General features: G+C 37.9%; 1 protein-coding gene across 1 annotated transcript; it reads left to right on the forward strand.

The window, feature by feature from the left end:
- Positions 1-58: 58 nt before the first annotated feature.
- Positions 59-24,120, forward strand: ramp1 (receptor activity modifying protein 1). Its single transcript, XM_079465165.1, has 3 exons — positions 59-455; positions 9,959-10,094; positions 21,564-24,120. Exons 1-3 carry the CDS (start codon positions 410-412, stop codon positions 21,817-21,819), a joined length of 438 nt encoding a protein of 145 aa, XP_079321291.1. The 5' UTR covers positions 59-409; the 3' UTR covers positions 21,820-24,120.
- The last annotated feature ends 67 nt before the right edge of the window (positions 24,121-24,187 follow it).

Raw genomic sequence — 24,187 nt, forward strand, 5'->3', positions numbered from 1 at the left:
AGCTAGCATAAGTTGATGAGCCATGATCCCTCCCTCACTGGACTCACTTTAACTCTTTACACACCGGCTGTGTGTCTGCACGCGCACTGGAGCGCAGAGCGCGACTCTCCACCGGTGACTCCAGTGCGTCCTGCCGAGTCTATGCGCGTCTGCTGACCTGGACACGCTTTACCTTTCGTGTTTTATTTGTATCTAACGCTTTTCATTATAGACATGATATGGTGACCGAGAAACGGGGGAATGAACGTCTTCAATGGAAATTTAGCGTTAGGTGAATGAAACTCTGCGTAATTACCTGCCAAAAGCGAAGATGTTTCGAGATGTACGGGAATAGCGTCGTTTAATCGACCCCGACACGAGCGAAAGTCTCAACAAACTTCTGTTTCTGTTTGACTGACTTTAAAGCGTTATGGCATCTGTGTGGTGGAGACGGACGCTGCTCTTCGTTGTTATCGGTAAGTTCAACTTGTTTGTTTCTGTTTTATGTTACCCAGAGTAGAAATAAGTAGAGAGAGAGAGCCGTTACAAAAAACAGAACTTACTAAACATAACTTTGTTGTCTGGTTAGTAATTGGATAATGATCAAACACACAAGTAGTGTATACTTCAATTTCTTATCAAACATATAATGCGACTAGTTCTGATGATCTAATCGTCAAACAGCGAACAAGGATGACTGGATAATAAGTAACGTACAGTTAAAATATCTGTTTTGATGATATTTTGCATATTTCTTATATGTAAAGTCCATTTTCACATTTTCTTTTCTAAATTGTGTTCATGCATTTTGGATTATCTTAGGCAATATTAATTGTAACGAAAATTAAGTTTTGTGATTACAAATGACAGATAAATAAAATATATAAATATATAATAATATATAAAAAATATTATATATTTTATATATTAAATATTGAAGACATTATTTGGGCAACTACCCACACACACACACACACACACACACACACACACACATATATATATATTTATATATATATTGAGCATGCTTAATAAATGTACATTTAGTCATTTAATAGTTTTAAAGAATTACAAACTGTATAGAAATTGATTGACTATTAACCAGTTCGTTTTGCCATGGTGAGCATGATACATTCTATCTCTTATTCAGTCTCTGTCTTTCACAATGCAAATGGGTTGGACGTTTGCTAAGAACATTCACAACCTTTCAAACTCTAACAAGTATGGGTCTATTATCTCATTTTTATTAATAATGCATGGCAACCTTCTTCTGTTGCAAAGAATTCCATTTACACTTACCTTAACAAGCTCACTGAAGTGTGCCGAGCATGACTAACACACTTCTTTCTGCTCGCCTTGATATTCTGTCACCACTCATGTGGAATTATTGTATTCTCTTGAACATTTATACTTTATATTGTTATTTAGGAGGAATTCCTATGAAGAACATTGCTGCTGCTCAGAGCAGTCAATTACAAGAACTAACTAGATTCACAAATGCCATTAAGCAGAAAAACAAGGAATCGGTCTGAAATCTTTTGCTGTTGGGTAAATTAATCTGCTCTAGTTGTCATGTTGCAGACAGTGACCTATAAAAAAAGCTTGCTTCTGAAGGGTGCGAGAGAAAACAAAATCCATAAGTAAACTTTAACTTGTCTCTGAAATAATGCCAAAACGTTCTCTGTAAAACCTCTGTCCATGTTAGTTTCAACTCACACTTGAATTCTGAAATGTGTCAGAATGTGATTTATACTGTAAATGCATAAGCTTCTTCTTTCGCGTTGCAACTTAGTTAAAGCAAGCTGCCGACATGCTTTTGGATGGCTGAATAATAACACTGTTTAATGTCACAGTCTTTTAAAGGTACTGTAACACTATCATCACATTGGGTATTGAGGTATGCTACAGAGGCTGTACCGCAAGAATGCCCCTTAAGTACTTATAATGGAACTAAGCACTCACAACGTGTTTGTGTCTGAGTTTACATTCTTACCAAGAGTAGTGAACATTTCTGACCTGTAATTCCTGCTCTGCCAGTTTATATTTGAAGTCCATATACAGAACTTTGATGCACACACACACACACACACACACACACATTTTCCCCTTTCTCTTTTCTTTCCATCGTGACCGATTATGTCAAGGAATGATTTCTAGTCGTCCCTCGATATTGATGGCATCATGACAGTTCATTGCTGGCACGAAGAACAAATGTGGCCTGACGCTAATGTCGCAAGCTAAGAGATAAATGTCAAGCACACATTTGAAACTCGAACAATGCTTTCATTGTGTCGAAGCCAGAGTTGAATGCTGTCTTTTGAACCCCCTGAGATGTATTGCTCTCACGTACCCGAAAATTGAAAGATAAAACACTAAATCCACAAGGACATTTCAGAATGAAGGGACGCACGAGGATGTGTATGATACAAGTTGTCTAAATATAGAATAGCAGGTTGCATTTCTCTGATTGAGGTGAATAAGCTGATGGCAGTGGGTGGGGAGATTTGGACAGCCGTAACAAGCAAAGATGAATATATGGGTGCTTTATTTCTTTGCGGTTGTCAGGGCTGCTCTATTTCATTCCCAATGTACCGCCTTAAGCAGTTCTATCTATGTGTGGGATAGTGAATTCAATTCAGCAGGTTTCGAGTGCAAGTGCGTATTGTATTGTACGCAAAAAAAATCTTGGGAAATCACAATGGTTGTAGAATTTGTCTTACGAATGGAACGTTAGGGATGACATCCTGAATAGTGTGAACTGGCTGTTTTGTTCCCCAGGATTGGTGTTGATCTGTTTATTGCATTGAGATACAAGTGTAAGGCTAAAATTCAGTTCCTGCTTGATTCCCAATGTGTCGTGTGATGTCATCAGAGAATTAACATGCTAGAATGTGCAGATCTCTGCAGCGCTCCTTTCTGCATTAGCTGATTATTCTTTATGCAGATCGAGTGCCCGTATAAACAGCGGTACATCGCTGTGGTATAAATTAAGTTCAAACGAAAACAAGAGGAAGATTGATTTTATTGGTTTGGCATCTGATGTTCTTTTTTGTGCTGGCCGTAGTATGTTGACCGTATCAAGAGAGGGCCAGACTACAAGAAACTGAACGTGCCCCACTGTGGTGTAATGCGCTGTGAAGTATCATTCTGGGGCCTATGGTATTATTGTGTAAAGAGACATCTAGACCCGTTGCAGCCTTTTAACACCTCTTTGATAGCTAGAGGACCTGAAACAAGATCTTTCTGAGCTCTTGAATGGATAAACGTTTCTCTGCTGCAACTGCTTGCCCTTGAGTTGTAAACCGGACACTTCAAGTCAACAAAAGCATTCTTTTTATTTTTCTCTTAGATTCTGCATGTAAACATGCGTGACAGGCCTCCGGGGAAGGGATGCAATGCCCCTCCAGATTTTCTTGGGTCCCCCAAAATATCCAGCTGAGAATTAAAATAATAAAAAATGAAATACTTACTAAATACTCATTTGTATTATCTGTTAAATAATTATATGTCCATTTAATCACAAAAAAAATGTAAAAACTATGTATGCAATGTATGTTGTTCAGGTATCTGCCCAACCAGAATATGTAACTGCAAAATAGCTACATGTAAATGTGCTAAATAGTCATTTTATTAAAAGAAAAGAACCATTAATATTCTGCCATGTGTGGGCAGACAACTTCAGAGATTTTGAGCCTTCTCCTTGTCCTTATTTCCATAAAGCTATGATATTTTGTCATCAGCGTTAAGGTGACTGCTCGACTTGTGCGGATATACAAATTCTGATACAAACACATCACCCAATTTCTTTTCCCAAATCTGAACATTGGCACTTGATATAAAGTGCACTTCAATAACAGGCTATTGCGAATTGCAGTGCAAGGTGTCGATTAACTCTTACGGCAGTGACCCGCAGCAAATGACCCTATTTAATGGGAGGCAGCCGTTGGCATAATGGCCACGAGTAATCCATCACCTGTGCGTCCAGATGCACTGACGTTCATGGTCCCTGTAATTGCTCGATCACAAAGGGCCGGTGCCGTGTAGATTATTTTGGAATGCCATAATGGGTGTCGTGTGTGCACCTGTGTGATAAGCATATGGTGTAAACAGTGGCAGTTTTCCTTTACAAGTCGTCTTTAAACATGTTATACATTTAAACAATTTTTTAAAAAGCAAGCCTTCACAATTTCTTCCAACACGTTGCTTATGGTTTTTTAAACATGAAATGTTTGCTGCATATATCATGTCTAATATCAGTTTAATGCAGCTCTGCCAGACGATGAGGAAACCAGCGTGTGTTTGCTTATAATACTACTAAATAATTTTACCGCAGGCTTCCTGACTAAGTGCTGTACTTGACTATGTTTTCCCTGTAGCACATTGCAGCCTAATGCATTTCTGTGGCATTAATGCAGATGTTGGCGTGCTATTCTCAAGTTGCTGCAGGGTGTATTTGTTCACACTGGGGTGGTTTCGTCTTAGCCTTATTTCTGTGCACTCTACATGTCAGGACATAAAACATTTATTTAGCTTGCCATTGTCCTACGATTACATGTGCTATTGTAAGACATGATAATGTTGTTTTGTTTTATTGCTTTTCAATGATGGAGGCAGTCAAGAGAGGTCAGGACAGTAAACACAATGGAGTCATGACACGACAGCGCCGTGTTTCTGGAGCACATGCATTAACCTTTAGAGGGCCAGGGATAACTGTTGTATACATTTTATTGTTTAATTATGAATTTTTGAGGTTATGGTATATCTTGCCTTGTAGATTTTTGCCTCTTAATGCATATCACAAAAGCTCCACTTGAGATCCACTACATAGTGTATGTAGGCTATGTGTTGAGGCAACCTGATCCGACAGGAATTTGTAACTGTTTTACGTGGTGGCTAATTCGTATGAATTTGTACGATGCGAGTAGCAGAATAAATTATTATTATTCGAAAAAGCAATGCTGAAGCTCCCTCACTCGCGCTAATAATAGCAAATAATACTTAAATCGTACTTCGTACTAAAACGTGTTTACACACACCTTGTACAATAGTTACGAATTCCTGTGAGATTGTGTTGGTCATGCTATAGAACGACAATCTCTGTCAATCCGTCTGCATCTGTTTACCTTCTGGAGACGTTCTCTGTGACACGTGTTATTTTAAGCAATTATGCTTTTAAAGAACACGACAGCTTGACAGACGCACAAAAAGCATGTTAAAGGAAAGAATTTATTTTACAAAACCTTGGCAGGTGGGCTATAATACTACTGCCAGCATATCTATATTGCGTCGTAAATGCTTGATCCTGTACAATAATGTTTTCAGTTAACTCTTTCTTGCCACCAGCGTTTTTTTTTAAGTTGCCAGTCAGCACCAGCACCTCCATTTTTTAAACCATCATTTTCTATTAAACTTCGATGGCTTATTATTCTTTTTCAATAACCAATGCAATAACCAATTACCCTTTACCATTAAAGCATGTATGTGTCAAACTATTCTGACGGAACAACAGCTATATACACACATAACTGAAAACAGGGCCTCACAGGGTCATATCATGTTTGGTTAAGCATAATAGAGATGATGACACAGGAAAGAGAGAAGGACACTGGTAAAGCAGCAGCTGGACTAGAAATAATCAGAACCATCTCCTGTTAGGTGCTTTTAAGCAGCTTAATTTAATCAAACCAAAGGGCAATGCTGAGTTTGGTAGGATCTGTTGTCACCCTTGTATTCGGGAGAATCTGGGCTATGTGAGGAGAGGAAATGTACTGGGTTTATAAGAGATTGATTATAATGTGCATAATACAAACTGTTTTGGACCTGCACGTAAGGGACAATGTACAGGCAGCAGGTTGTTATCGCAGAAATAAGCCCCGACAGTGTGATCAGGACCCGACACATGAGAAAAGGAGCTGGGCAAGAAATGTGAATTCTAAACATTTGCTTAGCTCATTTTTACAGAATTCAGACCTTCCGTGAGAAAAGGTAAGAAACGTTCAGATGTTACGAACAGGTAATTTGGTTTAATCATTTGTAAATATAATGCCATATATGTTATTAAAAATATGAATGTTGTCAAAATAAACTGTCCAAAATTATTTGCTGCATCCATGTTACCGAGTGTTATTAATGAGAGGTTGTTATCCGGGAATAACCAACCTGCAAATGTTGAGACTGGCCAATCAGAATCAAGCATCCCAAGACCCGTGTAATAATACAAAAATATGATGTTCCAAATATACGACTGATATAACTCTTCTCCTGTGAAAGACAAAGGAAGCATTCCCAAATGAAAGCACACTGGGGTTTGATTTTATTGAAGTTCATAATACATCTAGAAAGGCTGTTTAGATAAACATTTGGAACGGTCTGTTAATTTTGTCCGCGGCTGTATACAAGGCCATTTCTTTAACGGTAAACATCAAATTTAGATCTTCAGAGAATCTGTGAAAATACCAAACCAGTTGAAGTTTGATAGATCATCAAAAGGGCAAACGCAGGAAGAGCTCGTGCTGTTTTCCTCCCTCTCAAAGGCCGCTTAGAGACTTCACACATATTTTTGGCAAGGTTTTGTGTATAATGTGAGATGAAAAGCACAAAAAACAGCAAATTGACTGAGATGTTTGAATATAAAATAAGGACATTGATTAGTACTAATGTCACTTAAATGCATTACACAGTAATTAATAACCAATATATAACAATAATAAAATACTTTATTTATTAGCTGTATTGTTATATATTGGTTTTTAATTGACCCGCGTTTTCATAGTTGTTGGACTGACTTGGAAATGCATGTGTCGCATGCACATGTACTCACTTATTGTGAGGTTGTATTTTGTTTCAAAACACTTGTTTGTGAGTTTAGTAATTAACAGACATGACTAGTGCATCCCAGAACCCTCCTACACACTCTAGGCTTCAGCATTCCCCTCCATTATTCACAGTTCTGCACAGCGTGTCCCCATAAACATCTGCAGCTTCTCTTGATGTACTTTTCACTATATGCATCGTAATTCAGATTCTTACAGAAGGGATTTTCGCTACTTCTCCCTTAGTGATGCTTACCAATCAATCTGTAATATATTTCTATAATGTGTTTACTTGCATTTATTAAAAACACGACATCAGGGTGTTTTTTCAATGAGGCATGAGGAAATGACCATTATAATAACACCATAACACCCATTTTGTATCTCTGTCAGTTATTTATTAATGACTGTCTGTTGTGATATCGGTTTCAACGGTTGTGGCTCCTCAAGAAGCAGACATACTAAAAGACCACACGACCCCTCTACAGTGAGGACCCCACGGTCTTGGTTAAAAGAAAAATCCTTTGGACTAGGCAAACATGACACTTGGTGGTGTTGTAAAAAGTGAAAACTAGAACAATGTTCTTTTGTGTAATGTTTTCCCACTAGCCATCTTCAGAGTAATGTAAATGCTTACGCCTGCTAGAATCACTATTTAAACTAAACTGCTCTACCTTGGAAGACAGTCTGGAGTGTTTTTACAAGATACCATGGTGCCTTTGTGTGGCATCACAACACATGTACCATGTAGTGAAGACATGAAGTAGTTACATTTTAATTCTCGCTTGCTCGATCCTGGATATTATCCAGATGTATAGGATATGCGCATGTAAAGTAGTCAAACACACACAGACACAAATAATATCATTGTCTGTGTTCATGTGAATGCACAGGAATAGCTCACTAATGAACTCTTCCTTTCACATTAAAAATGTATGTTGGTATATTTATATATATATATTCATATATATATATATATGTGACGTGTGGTCTATAAATAGACTGTGTGAGAAGATTGGGTGTGTGTTGTACACAGCCCGAAAAATCTGAGTGAGATGTTTGTTTTACAGTAACTGTTTAGCTTGAATTAGTCGGTCACTAAATTAGTTATTCAGGTTATTTCCAGGTTTGGAATATTTCAGGTTCAAAACCAAATAAGTGGAGTTAATAGAATTTCCTTTATGATGTTAATCACCATAAAAACTATACTGATTTAAATACCATGTACATTTATTTTCAGTGTTACCCTCCTTATCGTCATGGCAACAAAGTTGATGGATGGATAGATTGATATAGATAGATAGATTTGCTTTTGTCTCCAGTCTTATCTTGGGGGAGACTCACCTGTCACATAATTGATGTGATAGAGCCGTTGTTGACTAACAATGAGCTGAGGGAAGCAGCCGTCACTGCTGACCTGACCGTAAGCCTGTCTGTCTGCTGATCAACCGCTTTCTTTTACATCACTTGGGGCGAGTGCCACAGCAAATCTCTGTGTAGAGGGAGGATAAAACAATAGGAGACAGAGAGAGAGCAGAGGACATAAGAGGAGAGGACAAGCTGACAATGGCCGTTCCATTTACAAGATGATTGTCTTTCCAAGAGCTGAACATTAATCCCATTATGTCAGAGTTAATGAAATGACTCATTGTTCAAGTTTTTTTTCTCCTATCCTGCTCTATTCAGATCCCTGTTAGTGTCAGACACTCTTTGTATCAGAGTATAGTTTACGTTAAAATTAGATTGGCCGACAGTTGACTAATTAACAAGATTGCCGGGACACTCAGAGTGTACAGTATATGGCCACAAACCAGTTTCAAGATAACTGGTAAACTTTGTGTTTCACACACTGAAACTCAAGCGTCTTCGCGACAACTAGACAAAATAAAAAAAGCTTCTTGTCCGATGGCCACTGCCGCTTTGAAGTCTCCAGTCATAATGAGGGGTTTGTAAAGAAAGTCTTGACTGCAAATTCAAGGATTAAATGCCATTGTGTTCATGGTGTGTGCAACTCTCAGAGATAGGAAGTAACGCTGTACTTTTTTGGGGAATTGTACAGATTGTACAGATTTTTCTGGTATCAGTACTTTTCTACACTATTTATTTTTCTGGCGACTTTCTGGCGATTTTTACACAAATATCTGTACTTTCTACCTCTTGCATTTTCAAACCAGGCTTGTTTCTTTAGTTTTAATCTGTATTTGATGCACAATCGATATTATTTATTTTTCATTGTGTGACTTTTTCAACCCAAGCGCGGTGTGGTGGAGAATGAGGTGAAGATGCACTCTTTGGTCTGTGCTACAAAACTTTAAACCTAATACGTTGCCTTACATAGATTGAAAACATTATGTTGTTAACTGCCATTCATCAACATTAACAGTAAGTCAGCTGGCAGTGTTTTTAGGGCGAATCGTATATTTGTAGGACCTGTCAAAAAATAAATAATAAATTACACTTTTTAGAAGAATTTGTTGTGTCAGCTCTCTCACTCTTTATTACTCATTATATGACTGTAATGCTTTTAATGGAATATGAAACAAATATTTTGGATCGTTCCAGGGGCGATTTACTGTCCGAACCAGCCCTGGTGTTGACGTAATTTTAACTGAAAATTGCAGCGAGCCGAGACATATCGTGTGATCCCGCCCCCTTTTAAAATAGTGTTCCATTTACAGCACAGTAAGCATCAGCCTGGCAAAGCTGCATTTAACAGCGTGATAGCCACAGTGGTGTTAAAGTCTATTGAAAAGAATATGAAGATCAGTGATACCAGTTATGTGTAATTACAAATTATACAAATTACAATTTGAAGCTTGTTATATACATGTATGTTGGTGAGTGACATGGCGCTTGTCTTCTTTATTCTTCAAGGCTGCGATGTTTAATCTATTCCATAACGCCTTAACATTCAATATTCTGTGTAGCCTTGAAACGAGTCAGATACGTTTTGTTTTCCCGGCTGATTTGCTTTTTAATAAAAGTCAAAAATCTTAAATTCAGATTTCACTGGGTCTTTAAGATTAATGCCGGAGCAGAAATATGCAGCTTTTGTTGTAGTAGTGCTTAAATTCTGTCAGATATAAATAAATGCTGTTCATCCTTTCAACATTTCAAAATGTTTCCTTTTTTATACTTATTCAGCTCTTCATCTCTTTCTCCTGCAGCAAATCTGTCTGTGCTAACCGCAGCATGCAGCAACCACTATGAATATGCCATTGAGGAATTCTGCCTGGCCAAGTTCAAGCTGGACATGGAGCTTCTTGACCAGCATCAGTGGTGCAGCTGGGAGGACACCGTTGAGTAAGTATTCAATATTTCTCATTCTTAGCATTGATTTTTATACTGTAACAATATACCAAAACTATAATATAATTGCGATATGCATATCAATATACAATGGTTGGCCATAACGCTGTCAGGTTTGTCCTTATTGTACTATCACTACGCCAAATAACATGGCTAGTACGAATATTATATATTGCATTTTTCCGTAGTACTGTGCCGCTTCTGGATTTTGATTTGTCTACACGCACAGGAAGTCATTTTTAAGCGTATATTTGTTAGCATTACAGTTAAAGTTGATATTCTGATATTCTTCCAAGCACATTTTACCAATTCTTAACCGCATCAATCGTAATAACTACTATTAATTGTATATAATTATTTATATGTGATATGTGATGGTTAACACAGGCTTAAAGTAAAAAAATACCTTTTATTAAGATGTGCATAATTATTAAGCAGGATTTCTTTAACAGGTAAGATAAGTTTAAAAAATGCATTTAATATACACAAAAAAATCAATAAATATGAATTGCCATGAGAATTATGCAATACTAATGCAATATTAGAAACTGCAAAAAAGGCATGATCAACAGGCATCAAAATGCTCATTGGTTCAGCAAAAAGAGTCAGACAAAACCAAGAAGAAAAGTTTAAGTGCAAAAGAATTTAGAATTAATTTGAAGAATAAGGTGTGAAACTATGAGCAACTCTCTAGTCTCCAGTGCCACCATTTTCCAGAACCGCCACCTACCTGGAATCTCCAAGGTGTCAGTTTCTTAGAGGCTTAAAAGGTAAATAATCCTTAAATAATGATTGACTGAAGATCTTCTTTAGGCTATAGATCCATTAGCTTAATAGTATATTCATGTTCATTCCTATTCAATAATCTATTCCTTTCTAATCTTTTCTAATAATAGCCGAGAAAAAACAGCTTAGTGTACACAATATATGGAGGTATTATTAGGCATGAATAAGAACTTGTCATGTCAAATCCAATTTGCAGTGTCCCCAAAATGGCCTATGAATGTTGAAAATCCTTTTTCACGACTTCCTCTAAACATTTACATTTAGTCATTTAGCAGACGCTTTTATCCAAAGGGACTTACAAAGAGTTCAGGGAGCAATAAGCGATATGTCATAAAAGATATAAAGATACACATCACAGCCACTTTAGTCCAGCACTCTTTTCCAGTGTACAGAAATATCACTTTGCAGCTGACGCGCTTACATGTATATTTGAACACCTTATGACAAAGTCAGTGAAGGGCAGAGTTTTCTCAGTAAAAGAAAGACGATGGTTCCCATAATAACACCCACTTCCAGGGATTTACAGCAGCATGTGGCACAGCTCCAGGCATACACCGTTCCTGGGCACCTCCATATGCCCAGCTGTCTCTGTGACATAACCGAGGAGGTTATTTGTGGTGCTTCCAAAACACGATACGGAAGCACTTTCACTTTCCGGAGCTGTACTGCTTTTACGTCTGTCCCTGTCACAACTGGCCTCGGACAAATTCGAGCGTTAAGCTGCTGCTAGGGTGTGAAAAAGAAAGAATCAAGAAAAGTAACTCTGAGGTCCAAGCTGTCAGTTTGCGACCTGCAAGGTTTGCATGTCATTGAAACTGAATGCACGGTTTGTCCCCATGTGACCCAAACCGTATTATTGTGTTGTTGTTGTTGAGGCAAATTGCTGACAGTGTTCTACAGTACTGGTATCAAATACAGTACCAAATAGTTTTTTCCCCAAGTCAGTGACAATAGGATCTAGTTTACCTACACGGGTAGAGTGATGATCATAAAGAAAATAAGTCTCATATTTCTTGAGAATAATAGTAAAAGTTGTTTGTTAAATTAAACCAGAACTGTGTTTAGGAGGTCTAATGATTCCTGCGGTTGTTGTTGAATTAAACCTTCATTTGCGACACAGTTTTATTATTCATATCACCCGCTTGAATGGATATGTCACCTTTATTAAAAGCCTGTTTGGTTATTTTGCGTGATACTCTTTTGAGTCACAGTGAATTATAGATTCGATTTGATTGTTTATAATACATGGTAATAAACATAATGACCTTGACGACTTCTGGCATTTCATTTTGTGTTTCTTCACCTTATAAGTGTCGCTGCCCTTTACACAAAATATGCACGGTGACTTAATCATCCTACCTCAAAATGCTTTTCTGTCATGGATCAGAATCAAGTAGGATCATGTCAGACCCATGTTTTGTGTTGAGAAAGGGCATTGTTTTGGTTTGTCACGCCATGCTCTCTATCCGGTGTTGTGTCCTTTAGCCCCGCCCCCTTGTTTCCCTGTTAGTGGCGCATTAGTGTTTAGTCTTGTCACGGTCCATGGTCCATCTTTCCCTTAGTATTTCATTCCCCTCACCTGCCTCGTGCAATCCTCCTGTTAGTGTTCCTTTAGTGTTTAATTCCTGTCACCTGCTGCCACTCTCTCTGTGTAATCAGTCCTTGATAGTGTTTCCCTTTATCTAGCCCCAGTTTCCCTCTGTCCTTTGTTGGTTCATTGTTCGTTACTACTCACTGTGTTGGATTACCCCCTTTCCTGTTTCCAAGTTTGTGGATTATAGTTGATTTATTATTCTAAGGACCTTGGTTGGTTTGTCCCCCCTGTGGGAATTTTTAATTTACATCTTTGTCTTGTTTTTTGTTCATGTTTTGTTCATTGAGGGTTTTTGGTTTAAATAAAGTTTTGTCATTTATTTCACGTCTGCCTGCACTTGGGTTCTGTCCTGAACCATTTCAGAATGAACCGACCAAAGAGCCCCCAGCAGGCTCCTCTGCAGCATTCGCCAGGGGAACACTGACCTGGAGAACTATTTGGACAGGTTCCTGGAAGCTGCAGAGGAGATGGTCTTTGGGGAGATGGAACTGGCGCTACTCTTCAACACCGGTCTCAGGGACCCACTTTCACGGGCGGAGATGAGGTTGTTGAGACCGCTGGAATTCGATGTCGTTCGGCAGTACGCCATCGCCCGACCGGAGTCCAGGGTCTCAGCCCAACCCAGCTACTCATCTCTGCTGGCTGCAATTCCAGAGGGTCGTGCTCTGCAGATCAGGGTTGTGGGCATCGCCACACCATCTGCCTCACCCCCTGCAGCCTCCCCACCCCCGGTCAGAGGTGGCAAGCGAGAGTCCTGGGGGTCCTCTTCGGAGGCCTCCAACCCGGAGTCAGCAATGCCCTTCACCTCCTTCCTCCAGCCGGCTGAAGAAGAAGAGGCAACGGAGGAGAGCGCGGGATCCAGGCCAGCTGGTGCAGCAGCCTGTGTCCTGTCCAGTGTCCACTCCAGTGCAGCTGCCGGTTTTCCAGGTGTCCAGTCCTGCCGAGGCGTCCAGTCCTGCGCCCAGTCCTGCCGAGGCGCCCAGTCCTGCGCCCAGTCTGGTGAAGCAGCCGGTGACCAGTCGGGTGAAGCAGCCGGTGACCAGTCCGGTGCAGCAGCTGGCTTTCCTCCCTGTGCCCAGTCTGGAGCCGGCGTTCCTGCCGGTACCTATTCCTGTCCAGCCGACAGCCCAGTCGGCATTACCCCAGCCTTTCTCTACCATGGCCGTCCTGTCTTGCTCTACCAGTTCTAGTTCCTCCCGTTCCATGAAAGGTTTTCCTTCCATGCCCAGACCTCCCTGCCCCACCCCTCCGCCCAGCTCTAGGAAGCAGGGTCCTGTCCCTCCTAAGTCCCCACCCAGTTATAGTGTTCCCAAGTTTGTCCCACCCATTCCCCTCCCCCATAATTAGTTTCCTTTTAATAATATTTCGACAAAAATGGCTGAAGTCAGAAAAAAGCATTTAATGCATCCAAAACTGCAGGCATTTAGATGTGTTGGATGTTGATTTACTATCGTTGTCTTTGGAGTAACTTTGAATACTTCAATACGCCGGCTTGTATGACATGTTCTCCCCGAATTCTTTGTAAGTCGTTTTGGATAAAAGACTAAATTTAAATGTAAATGTACTTCTTATTAATAGTTTCTTATTGGAATGTTTGGTAAATATAACAGTTTAGTTTAGCTGTGCAAACATTGTTTCCTCTGTAAAGACACAAGGCTCATGAGCGGATACTAGGTAAGGAAAAACATCTCAGATCTGGGCAGGTTCAAGTCTCCCTCTTACCCGTGAAAGCACTCATTAAAGTATGTATGGCCCCTAAGCTCCTTCCATTAGGTCATCCAACTCCATTGCTCAATAATGCACAAAGCACTGTCTGGGGACAGCCACAGGACTGGAATCATGTCTAAGCATTACTGTAGTACATGTGGCCTCCAATGAGCCTTAAAAGGGTTCGGTAAGACTAATGAGCTCTGAGGACAGTCAATTGCAGGCAATAAAGGTTATATAGAAACTATCAGAAGAGCCAAATACTATTGCACTTCAGCAAATTGTCTCACCTGGGCAATGGTGCATTAAACTACTTCAAAGGGAACCTGCAATCTATAAACTGGCCCTGTCTTGCCCTGCCAGGGGTCATGCCTGTGTGTTTTGATGCAATGTGCTCATAAAACGCCTTGTGAAGCACAGCGAGAAGGCAAGAACAACTTTTACAATAAATACAAAGTGACAAAACTGAGGCTGGGATTGTGAGCAGGTGTTCATCTAGTATAAAACCGAATTTTTACACTTTTCAACACTGGGTTTCCTTAATCAAGTGTTTCACTATAGATAAGATTCCCATTGGTTTAATATACTGTATAGTGCACTGGATCAAAATGAAGACTGGAGATATTGATGTAATTTCAAGTTCAGTAACTTCAAGTCAATAAGCATTATGGGGAGCAAAATGTATTTTGTTTTAATGACTACATTTCTCCACCAATACCGATAGCTGATTATTCAGAGTGATATCTACCGATACCGATTTTGAAACTGACTATTTCTTTACTTTCCGAATGTTGTCAATTCCTATAATGACTATTAATATTGAATATAAAACTGGTGATGTTTCTTTAAACATTTATATACAGAATGCAAATTCATTGCATTTTTCAAACCTCTTTTGATTGACAGGATATATTCTCCCTGATCATCGGCTGTTTTTAAACTATCGGCCGATAGTATCATAAATGCTATTAGCGATCGATACCGATTATTAGCAGATAAAACTTTTATTAATTATTGTTCCTTTGCTGTCTTCTATATTTACATAGCAAAAGATACAAATGATTTAATGGTTGGCTTTGGTTGAACTCTTACTTTGAAATGATTGGGTGGTATCTGTCATTGCTTCTGTGTCATTATCAGTAGAACAGAATTAGAATCTCCATTAGCAGAGAGATGTACAATACAGTGTGAATTTAACTGGAGCATAAACATTTGGAACAATTCACACTGTATAGGTTCATCTAAAACATATTTCAGGTCATGATTGCCAAAGCTATAGAGGTAAATGTAGAGTATGTTCCCCTTTGGCCTCACCAGAAATGTGTTTCATGATGGAGGTTGATCTCTTTGAACCAGTAATACCTTTGACGTTGAATAACAGCTCAAGTCTCCTGACTCAATGGACCTTATTTCTGTGTGCACCGCCTGCAATGTGTTTGAGCAGCTCTTACTGGTTAAACCCTATGTGACCTCTTGTAAACAACAGATAATAGCTTTTTAATAGAATAACGTGTCTTAGTCTTCAAATATTGAACACCAAGTGTTTGCATGGATAAACTAATGTGGAAAAATATAGCTTTGACGTTCTGCAAAACCCCACAGAATGCCTTTCCCCACAAACATTGCAAACCTGGTTTAACTGAGGATTGAAGGTTGATTTTTTTCTGTGGTAGTTTCCATTTTTTACTGGTCTCTGATCCCAGGCTTGAGTTCTAATGCCAAGGTCCATCTGTTGCCTGAGGCATGTAGCAGTCACACATTATAGTGGATGTGCATATGGAATTGTTTCCAGCTTTTCAGAATGTGACCGCACTCTAAAGCATTTAACCCCATTGTCAAGTTTGTATTGTGTGATGACACCTAATGACTTTGAGAGAAACACAATGAGAGTCCGACATTTAAAGTGTCTCAGCGATTCACATCTCCTTCAGCATCCGGTGGATCAACTGCAGTTAGAGATCAGCTACAGATTTCACTCATATGTTTTAATGGGCACGTCAGGATCAACATTCTTGTCAGTGTTCTGTGTCAAAAATAACTTCTAAGTTGAATGTGTTTTTGTTTTAGGTATCCAAAAAACAGAATGATGATGAAATGTATGATGTGACTGATATAAAATAAGTTTTATAACTTGAGAGCGATAAGAGAGATTGTCTTTATACAAGAGAATACAAGATTGTTAATTCGTACAGTAAAATAAACCTTGTTTGATAATACAATTGACCTGCTTCTGTGCTTCAGAAAGTAGCTAAACCTCCGTTTTTATTAACTTCGAGTTTATAAACCCTGAATCTGTAAAACATGATAAATTAGGTTAATCTTTGGTTACGTACTGTATATGCAAACCTAAACTTCCTACACTTTTCTTTGACTTTATCTTTATCTAAAGAGACCCTGTCATTAGAAAATAAATCCTTGATCCGTTGAATTAAACAGGTTCAATGTTTTATGCAGTAATTCAGAACTGAATACTTCCTCCTCAATCCAAACATTATTTTTATAAAAATGAACTTCCTTCATTTGAACTGTCTCCATTGTACAGCACAGCGGTCAACCTTTGTTGTGTTTATTTGTGCTTTATAAGTAAATAAATGAAATTCATCCAAAATGACAGAAAAACGCATCACTGCTGGCAACTAAACTGGTCCCGACAGCAAACCGACATCTTATGAGCGCAGCACAGTACTCATTTCACATTCACAGAAGGCTTTATCAAAGATTTCTTAAAAGCACAGCTACAAAAAGGATCATTTGAATTGCAAGGGTCAGAGAGAGTGTGAACATTTTTAATGAAAACGAATTAAACATTGTTGCAAAAAGCGTTCCAGTATATTAGATCTAACATTATAATTGAACCTCAGGGAAAGAATCTTGCATGATGTATAGGTCCCCTTTACAGCAATATTTTTTGAAATGCAATAAAATATCCATCAGCCTGTTGTCTGATACCTTTAGTTCTCAGCCGTTAGTTATGGAGTATTAATGAAATATGATCTTGTTTACAAGAGGAACAGTATCGTGTCGCAGGAGAATTGAGCATTCGCTGTAGTCATGGTCTCTGTTGATGTTTGTCCAAGCCGATCTCTGTCCTCTCACGCTTTATATTTAGTGGCGTTAAACCATTTTGAAATTCTATCTGGTGTCCTACACCACCGAAAGCTACAGAGAGACTTTCCCACCACATGAACATCAGAGAACACCAGCAATTCATGGATACCTCTTCTTAAAATAGACAGACTTAGAATGAGACCATATACCTGTGTGTGTCCCCCAGTGCAAAACAAGATACTTTTGAGAACAAATATGCTTTCGTCCTTGATTCTTCAATTATTGCTGAACACTCAAATATTTTTATATGATGGAAGAAACATTTTGCCTCAAGAGAAATATATAGCCTATATACTATAATGTATCTATATTACACAATTAGATTTAAAGTACTTGCACTATACTGTAACTGTTAACTGTTAACATTGCCCAAACCATAACCAAAACATAATATAACCTCTAAACCTAACCATAATATACCTTAAACTCATTTGTTTTGAGACATTTGTAGCTACACAGTAAATCTAGAGTGTAGCTAGCAGGTATTTAATGTGAAAACTGTACATACCGTATAAGACCACCTAATAGTCTTATTTAATTAACACTGCATATAGGAATTTATTGTGTGTCTGATATTTGATCTGTGTTTTGACTTCCATAACCTTTTTTGTTTGAATTATAGTCAATGTTTTCTTGTACAGCTGCTTTGTAACAATGAAAATTGTAAAAAGCGCTATATAAATAAAGCTGACTTGACTTGACTTGACCTAATACTTAGTTTGACTTAAACATTTGACAAAATCCTAAACTTGAGGTACATGGAAACTATACAAACATTTATTTACCAATCTGTAGTTCTCAACTTGTATGACTTTTGCAAATATATTTCAAAAATCATGTTATTTTTTTGTGCATACCAATTAATATCAATCCAACTGCAGTTGGTTGGTTTTGAATTCAGCCATAATAACTCTAAAAATAACAACAAAACATGATAACATCATAAAAACATGAATTTTGAAAATTCTTTAAAAAAATCATTTTGGAACCAAACTCTTTATATGTTCGTGAATATGGTTATGTCATGCTTTAAACTGATAAAATGACACCATAAACCTAGCTCATACGACTTACTATTTTCCAAAATCTTCTGAGGCCAATTGACAGCTTTGTGTGAGGAACAGGAATATTCTAGTCACTATTCTGCCGCAAATGATTCTGTAATCTACATAAAATAAAGAGTCATACAGGTTTTAGATTAAATAAGGTTGAATAAAAGATGGCACGACTTGAACAATGACTTAATTATCGGATTAATGTTTTATTCCCATTGCTGCAAAATCTTTACAAAATGTATTAATCTTCATATAAAGACTTTCTAAAATTGATGTTTCACGTCTGTGGTCAGAGAATATTAACTCGGCCAACTTGAAGGCCAGCCCAGATCTGACGTGAAAAGCCGCACTATTTTCTGTGGTGCAGTCTTATTTATTGCATGTTCCTACTGTAAGTTTTGACAGGGCAGTGATGAAAGTCACTTGCTCCTATTATTTTAATTTATTTTAATTTTGATAAGATGGACACAGTTATCGGTTTTTTCTAGTCATGATGATGGCACACATGACTAGTTCGTCTTCAGACTACAGTATATGGGTGGATGAAGAAACTGAATTTTAATAGAAAACCTGTTGACACACTTCCATCTTTCTCTTTAACCGAGCAAAAACCAATTTTGCCTGTGTGTATTTGCTTCCAATGAATTAAGCAGATGGTCCTGCAAATAATATGGTTAGCAAATGCTGTCATGTGAGTTATAATAGAGTTGTGCTGGGTAATGTTTGAAATGGAACTGGATGAATGAAACACACATTAACACAACGTGATGACCATTTCCCTGAATGTTTGAAAAACACTATTGTAGATGTCCGGAGGGTCGATGCATGGCACAGCTGTATGCACATGTTGTTATAAGCCATCATCCGTGAGAGGATATGATATTATTAGACTCTCATTTACCGGTTTGTGGTGACCTCTGTAGTGCCTCAATGAAATGTCACCATGGAACTTTGCCATTTGTTGAGTCTGTATGTGGATCCATCTTTTAACCTTTTCAAATGTGCTGCTATGTGGTTTCAAATGAGACCTCTGTTGTCACTTGCACCTTTTGACCTGCTGTTATAGCAAAAACCTGCAATATACAGTTTAGTGATGAGTAATGTATGGTTTATTGCAAAGAAATCTTTTACATTCCTTTACATTTTATTTGTGATTAAGTAATTAGAAACACATTTCCAAAAGTATATATCAGTGGATATAGAGGAAAAATGTTGACATTTTAGGTAAACGTATTGTTTTTGTGTCCACCCCTAAACCAAACATCACTGGGCCGAATGTACAAAGCAGAATGTACTAAAACATATGAATACGGTAGAAAAATATACAAATTAGGCACCTTGTAAGTGCCTTGAGGTTGTGTTGATTTGTTGGTTATGAATATAGTCTGAATACATGTATGGTATGCACAGGGTGACTGGATTTTTGTGGTTGCTAGGGTCAATAGGTGGTTGTTTCTGGCTTAAGTCAAAAGAACCCACCTCCAAAACACTAGTCCTAATGATGAGCAACACTAGTGATGCTTGTCGACTAAAAATAGAATGTTTGAGGAATATCCATTCATTGTATTTGTTGGGATACAGTGGGATGGTTCTTTGTAAATCTCAGTCTTTAATGTGAACACACATGACATGCTATTAATACACAGGCAGACAGAGCCATTTGAGGGCTGTGAGCTCAGGGTCAGTCCATTAACAGACAGGTTTTAACAGACTGCCTCACTCCCACCACTGGTGAATGTTTATCACACGTCTGTATTCGCAATTCATATTACTATAGGGCAAGAAAAGTATAAGTCTAAATAGAGCATTTTATGAATATCTTTATAAAATGCATTTATCCAAAGCAACAGTGCATTCAAACCTACAAATGTAATTATATCAAAAGGTCATTTTAAAACAGATAAAATAGACTCAATCCTTTAAACTCTTCTCATTTGGCTACTCCACTCTTCATTTGTTTACCAAGCCACCTTTACCCTCTACAGCCCAGACATTCATTTGTGTCACACATGCCTCCCTTGGAAGATGAGATGTGCTTTTTGTCTGGCCCGTGGGCATGAGCTGCTGTTCAGCGAGCCATCTTTATCCCTCCGGATGAAATGTAAGGGGAGGAGGCGTGCAGCCTGCTGCAGCCCGTAAAACAGGCCTGGAAGAGGGCTCTTGATTAAAAGTCTGCACTGGTTATGCCAGGCATCCCACGCTAGGCTGACTGGCTTTATGAATAGACAGCTGAGGATGGGGGTCGGGGTCTAACACTTACACGGGGGGCTATTAAGAGCTCATCTGTGAAACAGTTTCTCATCTGACTCCTCATTCAACAGAGTGGACATCATCTTTATCATCATCATTATTGAGGCGATTTGACTTCACCATACCCCCTTAAGGGCCGCAGAGAGACTCATCGTGTATTCGTGTAAAGAGGCATCGGCTGGCCTCGTGCATACGTACACGTACTTGCACATGATAGTTTTCGCTGCACCATATCTTACAGAACACGCAGATGTGCCAGAGAGATTCATTTGAACTCAAATGGTTAGCACATGTGAAACGTTTTAAAGGTCCAATGTGTCTATTCATAGAAATGCAATATAATATACGTCTTCAGAGGTGAATAAAGACCTTACATAATGAAGCGTTACGTTTTTATGACCTTAGAATGAGCTATTTCTATCTACATAAACTGCAGGTCCCCTTACATAGAATTTGCCATGTTGTTTCTACAGTAGCCCTCAACGGACGAACTGCTCTACAGAGCGCGTTTTGTTAATACGTATCTCCTTCGGCAAAGAAGCTAAAATGTGACAACATTTAGTCCTGTGAGAGCCTCTGTTGTGCATCAAAAAGGGAGGGGTGGTGTGAGCCGTTGGTTGCAATTCGCAACCTCACCACTAGATGCTGCTAAATTTCATATAATGGACCTTTAGTAAGGGAGAGTGCACAGTGTCGTCATTGTTTTGTGTACTTTATTTATTCATTTTTAGCATACAGTGTTAATAAATATGAATGAATTATCATTTAGACTTAGAAATCAACATACGGATGGTTTACTAACTGCACACCTACCTTCTACGACATGAACAATTTTAGATTTTCTCTTTGTAGTGACCTTTTGTATTATGCTTTCAAACATTATCTCACCTTGGCAAATGCGAGCTTGCATCTTATGTAAATGTAAGAGTACAATTGTACATTCACCATTTCCTTTTTCTAAAGGTCCTACGGAGAACTGACGAACTGCACATTCCTGGTGGCTCTGAAGATGAACTGTTTCTGGCCCAACCACCTCGTGGATGAGTTTTTCATTCGGGTGCACCGGCACTACTTCCACAACTGCTCGTTGTCTGGACGATTGCTTCACGACCCACCCAATCGGATCCTGGGGCCTTTTATCGTGGTGCCCATACTGGTGACACTGCTCATGACAGCTCTAGTGGTGTGGAGGAGTAAACGCAGCGAGGGAATTGTATAAGTCTGCAGCTGCTAACCAAGAAACCCGAAGGCTGAACAAGTGATATTGGACAGACTGAACACTAGGAAAGTGTTTGTCTTGGTTGGATATTGAACTATAGACACTTACACTTGTGTTATGGACAAACAGGTAACACACAAGTCCTTTGAGGTGACATTTTTCATATGTTTTTGATTAAATATCATGTCAAAACCGATCTCCAGTCTGATGGTGGATAAACATTACCTTGGATGGAAAACAAGGAAGACTGCGCTATTCATGTGTTTGTATCTTTGCTGGATTTGTGAACACTGGACATTTTATTTCACGCATCAACCTCCCTACATTTCACCTTTGTTAAAAGTTTTTGTTATACTTTGTGCCAAATGATGACAGCAGTAGTAAGGATAAATATGATGATTCTGTCACGATCCTAATTATGTACATATGTATTAAGAAATTAAAAGCCTTAATGTATTGTTATCTTTTATCAAAGGGTTAAGATAGAAATTCTTATTAGAAACAGCAGCGCAAAAAATTAGGAGACCATTTCAAAATCAGTTTTCGTGATTTAAAAATTTACTATTTATAGCTATGTATGTGTTGAGGTAAATTAATATTTTTTGTTTTATTCTGTGAACTACTAATAATAATTTTAAATAAAAAATATGGTTTCTATTTACATTTAGAAAACCGGTGAAGCAGGTGAAAATAACAAAAGATATGCTCTGTATTATTTCAGACCTCAAATACCGCAAAGAAAACAAGTTCATATTTACTTCCGAGCACTACAACAGTCATATTTGTACACGTAAATATTTAGGAAAAGTTAAAAAAGTTATTTTTTATGTGATACCTCGATTTGTATCACAGTCTCGTCATGCTGAAAGTCTTTCACATTGCTGTTGAATGATGTTACTCCTGAGGTTTGATTTGACTGAAGTTCAACAGTTGCTGGACTGAAATGGTCATAATTAATCTAGAAATGCTTATTCAATGAAAATTGGAATGGTCTCTTGGATTTTTCTGCGGCTGAATATGGCTAAATTAAATGTCATCTCAAGCAGGCTCAAGCACTTCAAAAACTAATAAGCTTCCTACTGAGACATGTTAAGGGGAACTTTTGACTTGAAACTGTTTAACATTTAGAGAATGTTGTATGAGAGAATCCCAAAGTTAATTGTAACAAGCTCAGTGAAACACCTTAACTAAGAGAAATACTTATTATTATGTATATATTATATTGAATAATAGGTAACCTTAAAACAAGTTAAATCTAATTGATATAGAACTGTTGTACTCAGAATGTGTATTGTATGTGCATATATACTGCATATATTAAGATAATGAGATATAAAAGGTAGATTTATACAGTGCAACCCTGTTTATACAGTTCCAGTGGATCTCAACGTAAACAGTCAAAAGTTTGGAATCACTTTACTGAAATGTTTCATATAATCTCAAGATGTATGCTTAATGTTAAAATTACTCTTAATTGTTGTCTTGGATATAAGTATATAATGTCAAATAATGAAGTGTAAGAGCCCTGAATAGATGGCAATTCTCTCACTACGCTACCTTAAGAGGCTTCAAGATAAAATGCCAAATTCCCACAGTTACGCAATTCTATAGTTTTGATGAATTTTTACTTATATTCTAAAAAGTGATTTTTTTTTAAAATAATGAGTCAGTGTTCCCAAACTTATGACCGGTGGTGTAAACTAACCCAGAAAATGTTTATTTGACCCAACAATGCGTTAAAACAGTATATGTTCATTTTTCAGCCCGACAGTTTTTGAAAACAATGCAAGATTTTTATAGCATAACTAATAAAAAAACCAACATCAATAATTATCTTGGTTTATAGTTTTTTCAGCTGTTTTTTGTTTTGTTTTGTCTTTGTAAAATCATCTTGAGACCCCCCTTTGAAGTTGGTCAATCCCCTGTTGAGAAACAAGAATGTACAGTTTATAATTAAATATTATTCCAACTTTTCCTAAACCTTGTTTTTTTTGCTGCTATGCTTAAAGGGCTAGTTCGCCTAAACATGTTGTCATGAATCACTCAATCTCCAGATGTTCCAAACCTGTATAAATTTTTTTTTTTTGGTAGAACACGGAGAAAGATATTTGGTTGAATGCTTGTACTTAAGAGTTCTTGTTTCTTCAGTTTTACACAGATTTGGATCAACTCAAAGGTGAGTAAATGATGATAACATTTTTATTTTTGTGTGAATAATCCTTTTACGTGTCATGTATTGAATTTTTTTTTTTACTTTGATTATTGTGCTTTGATGATGATTAAAGTCCACCATACAAGGACTGCAAAGGTTTATTGTGTAATGTTCCATCTGGAAGTGTATTTTAGAATGCATCAGTTGTTTAGAAGA

This window comes from Barbatula barbatula, assembly GCF_947034865.1.
Source record: "Barbatula barbatula genome assembly, chromosome: 9".
Classification (NCBI taxonomy): domain Eukaryota; kingdom Metazoa; phylum Chordata; class Actinopteri; order Cypriniformes; family Nemacheilidae; genus Barbatula; species Barbatula barbatula.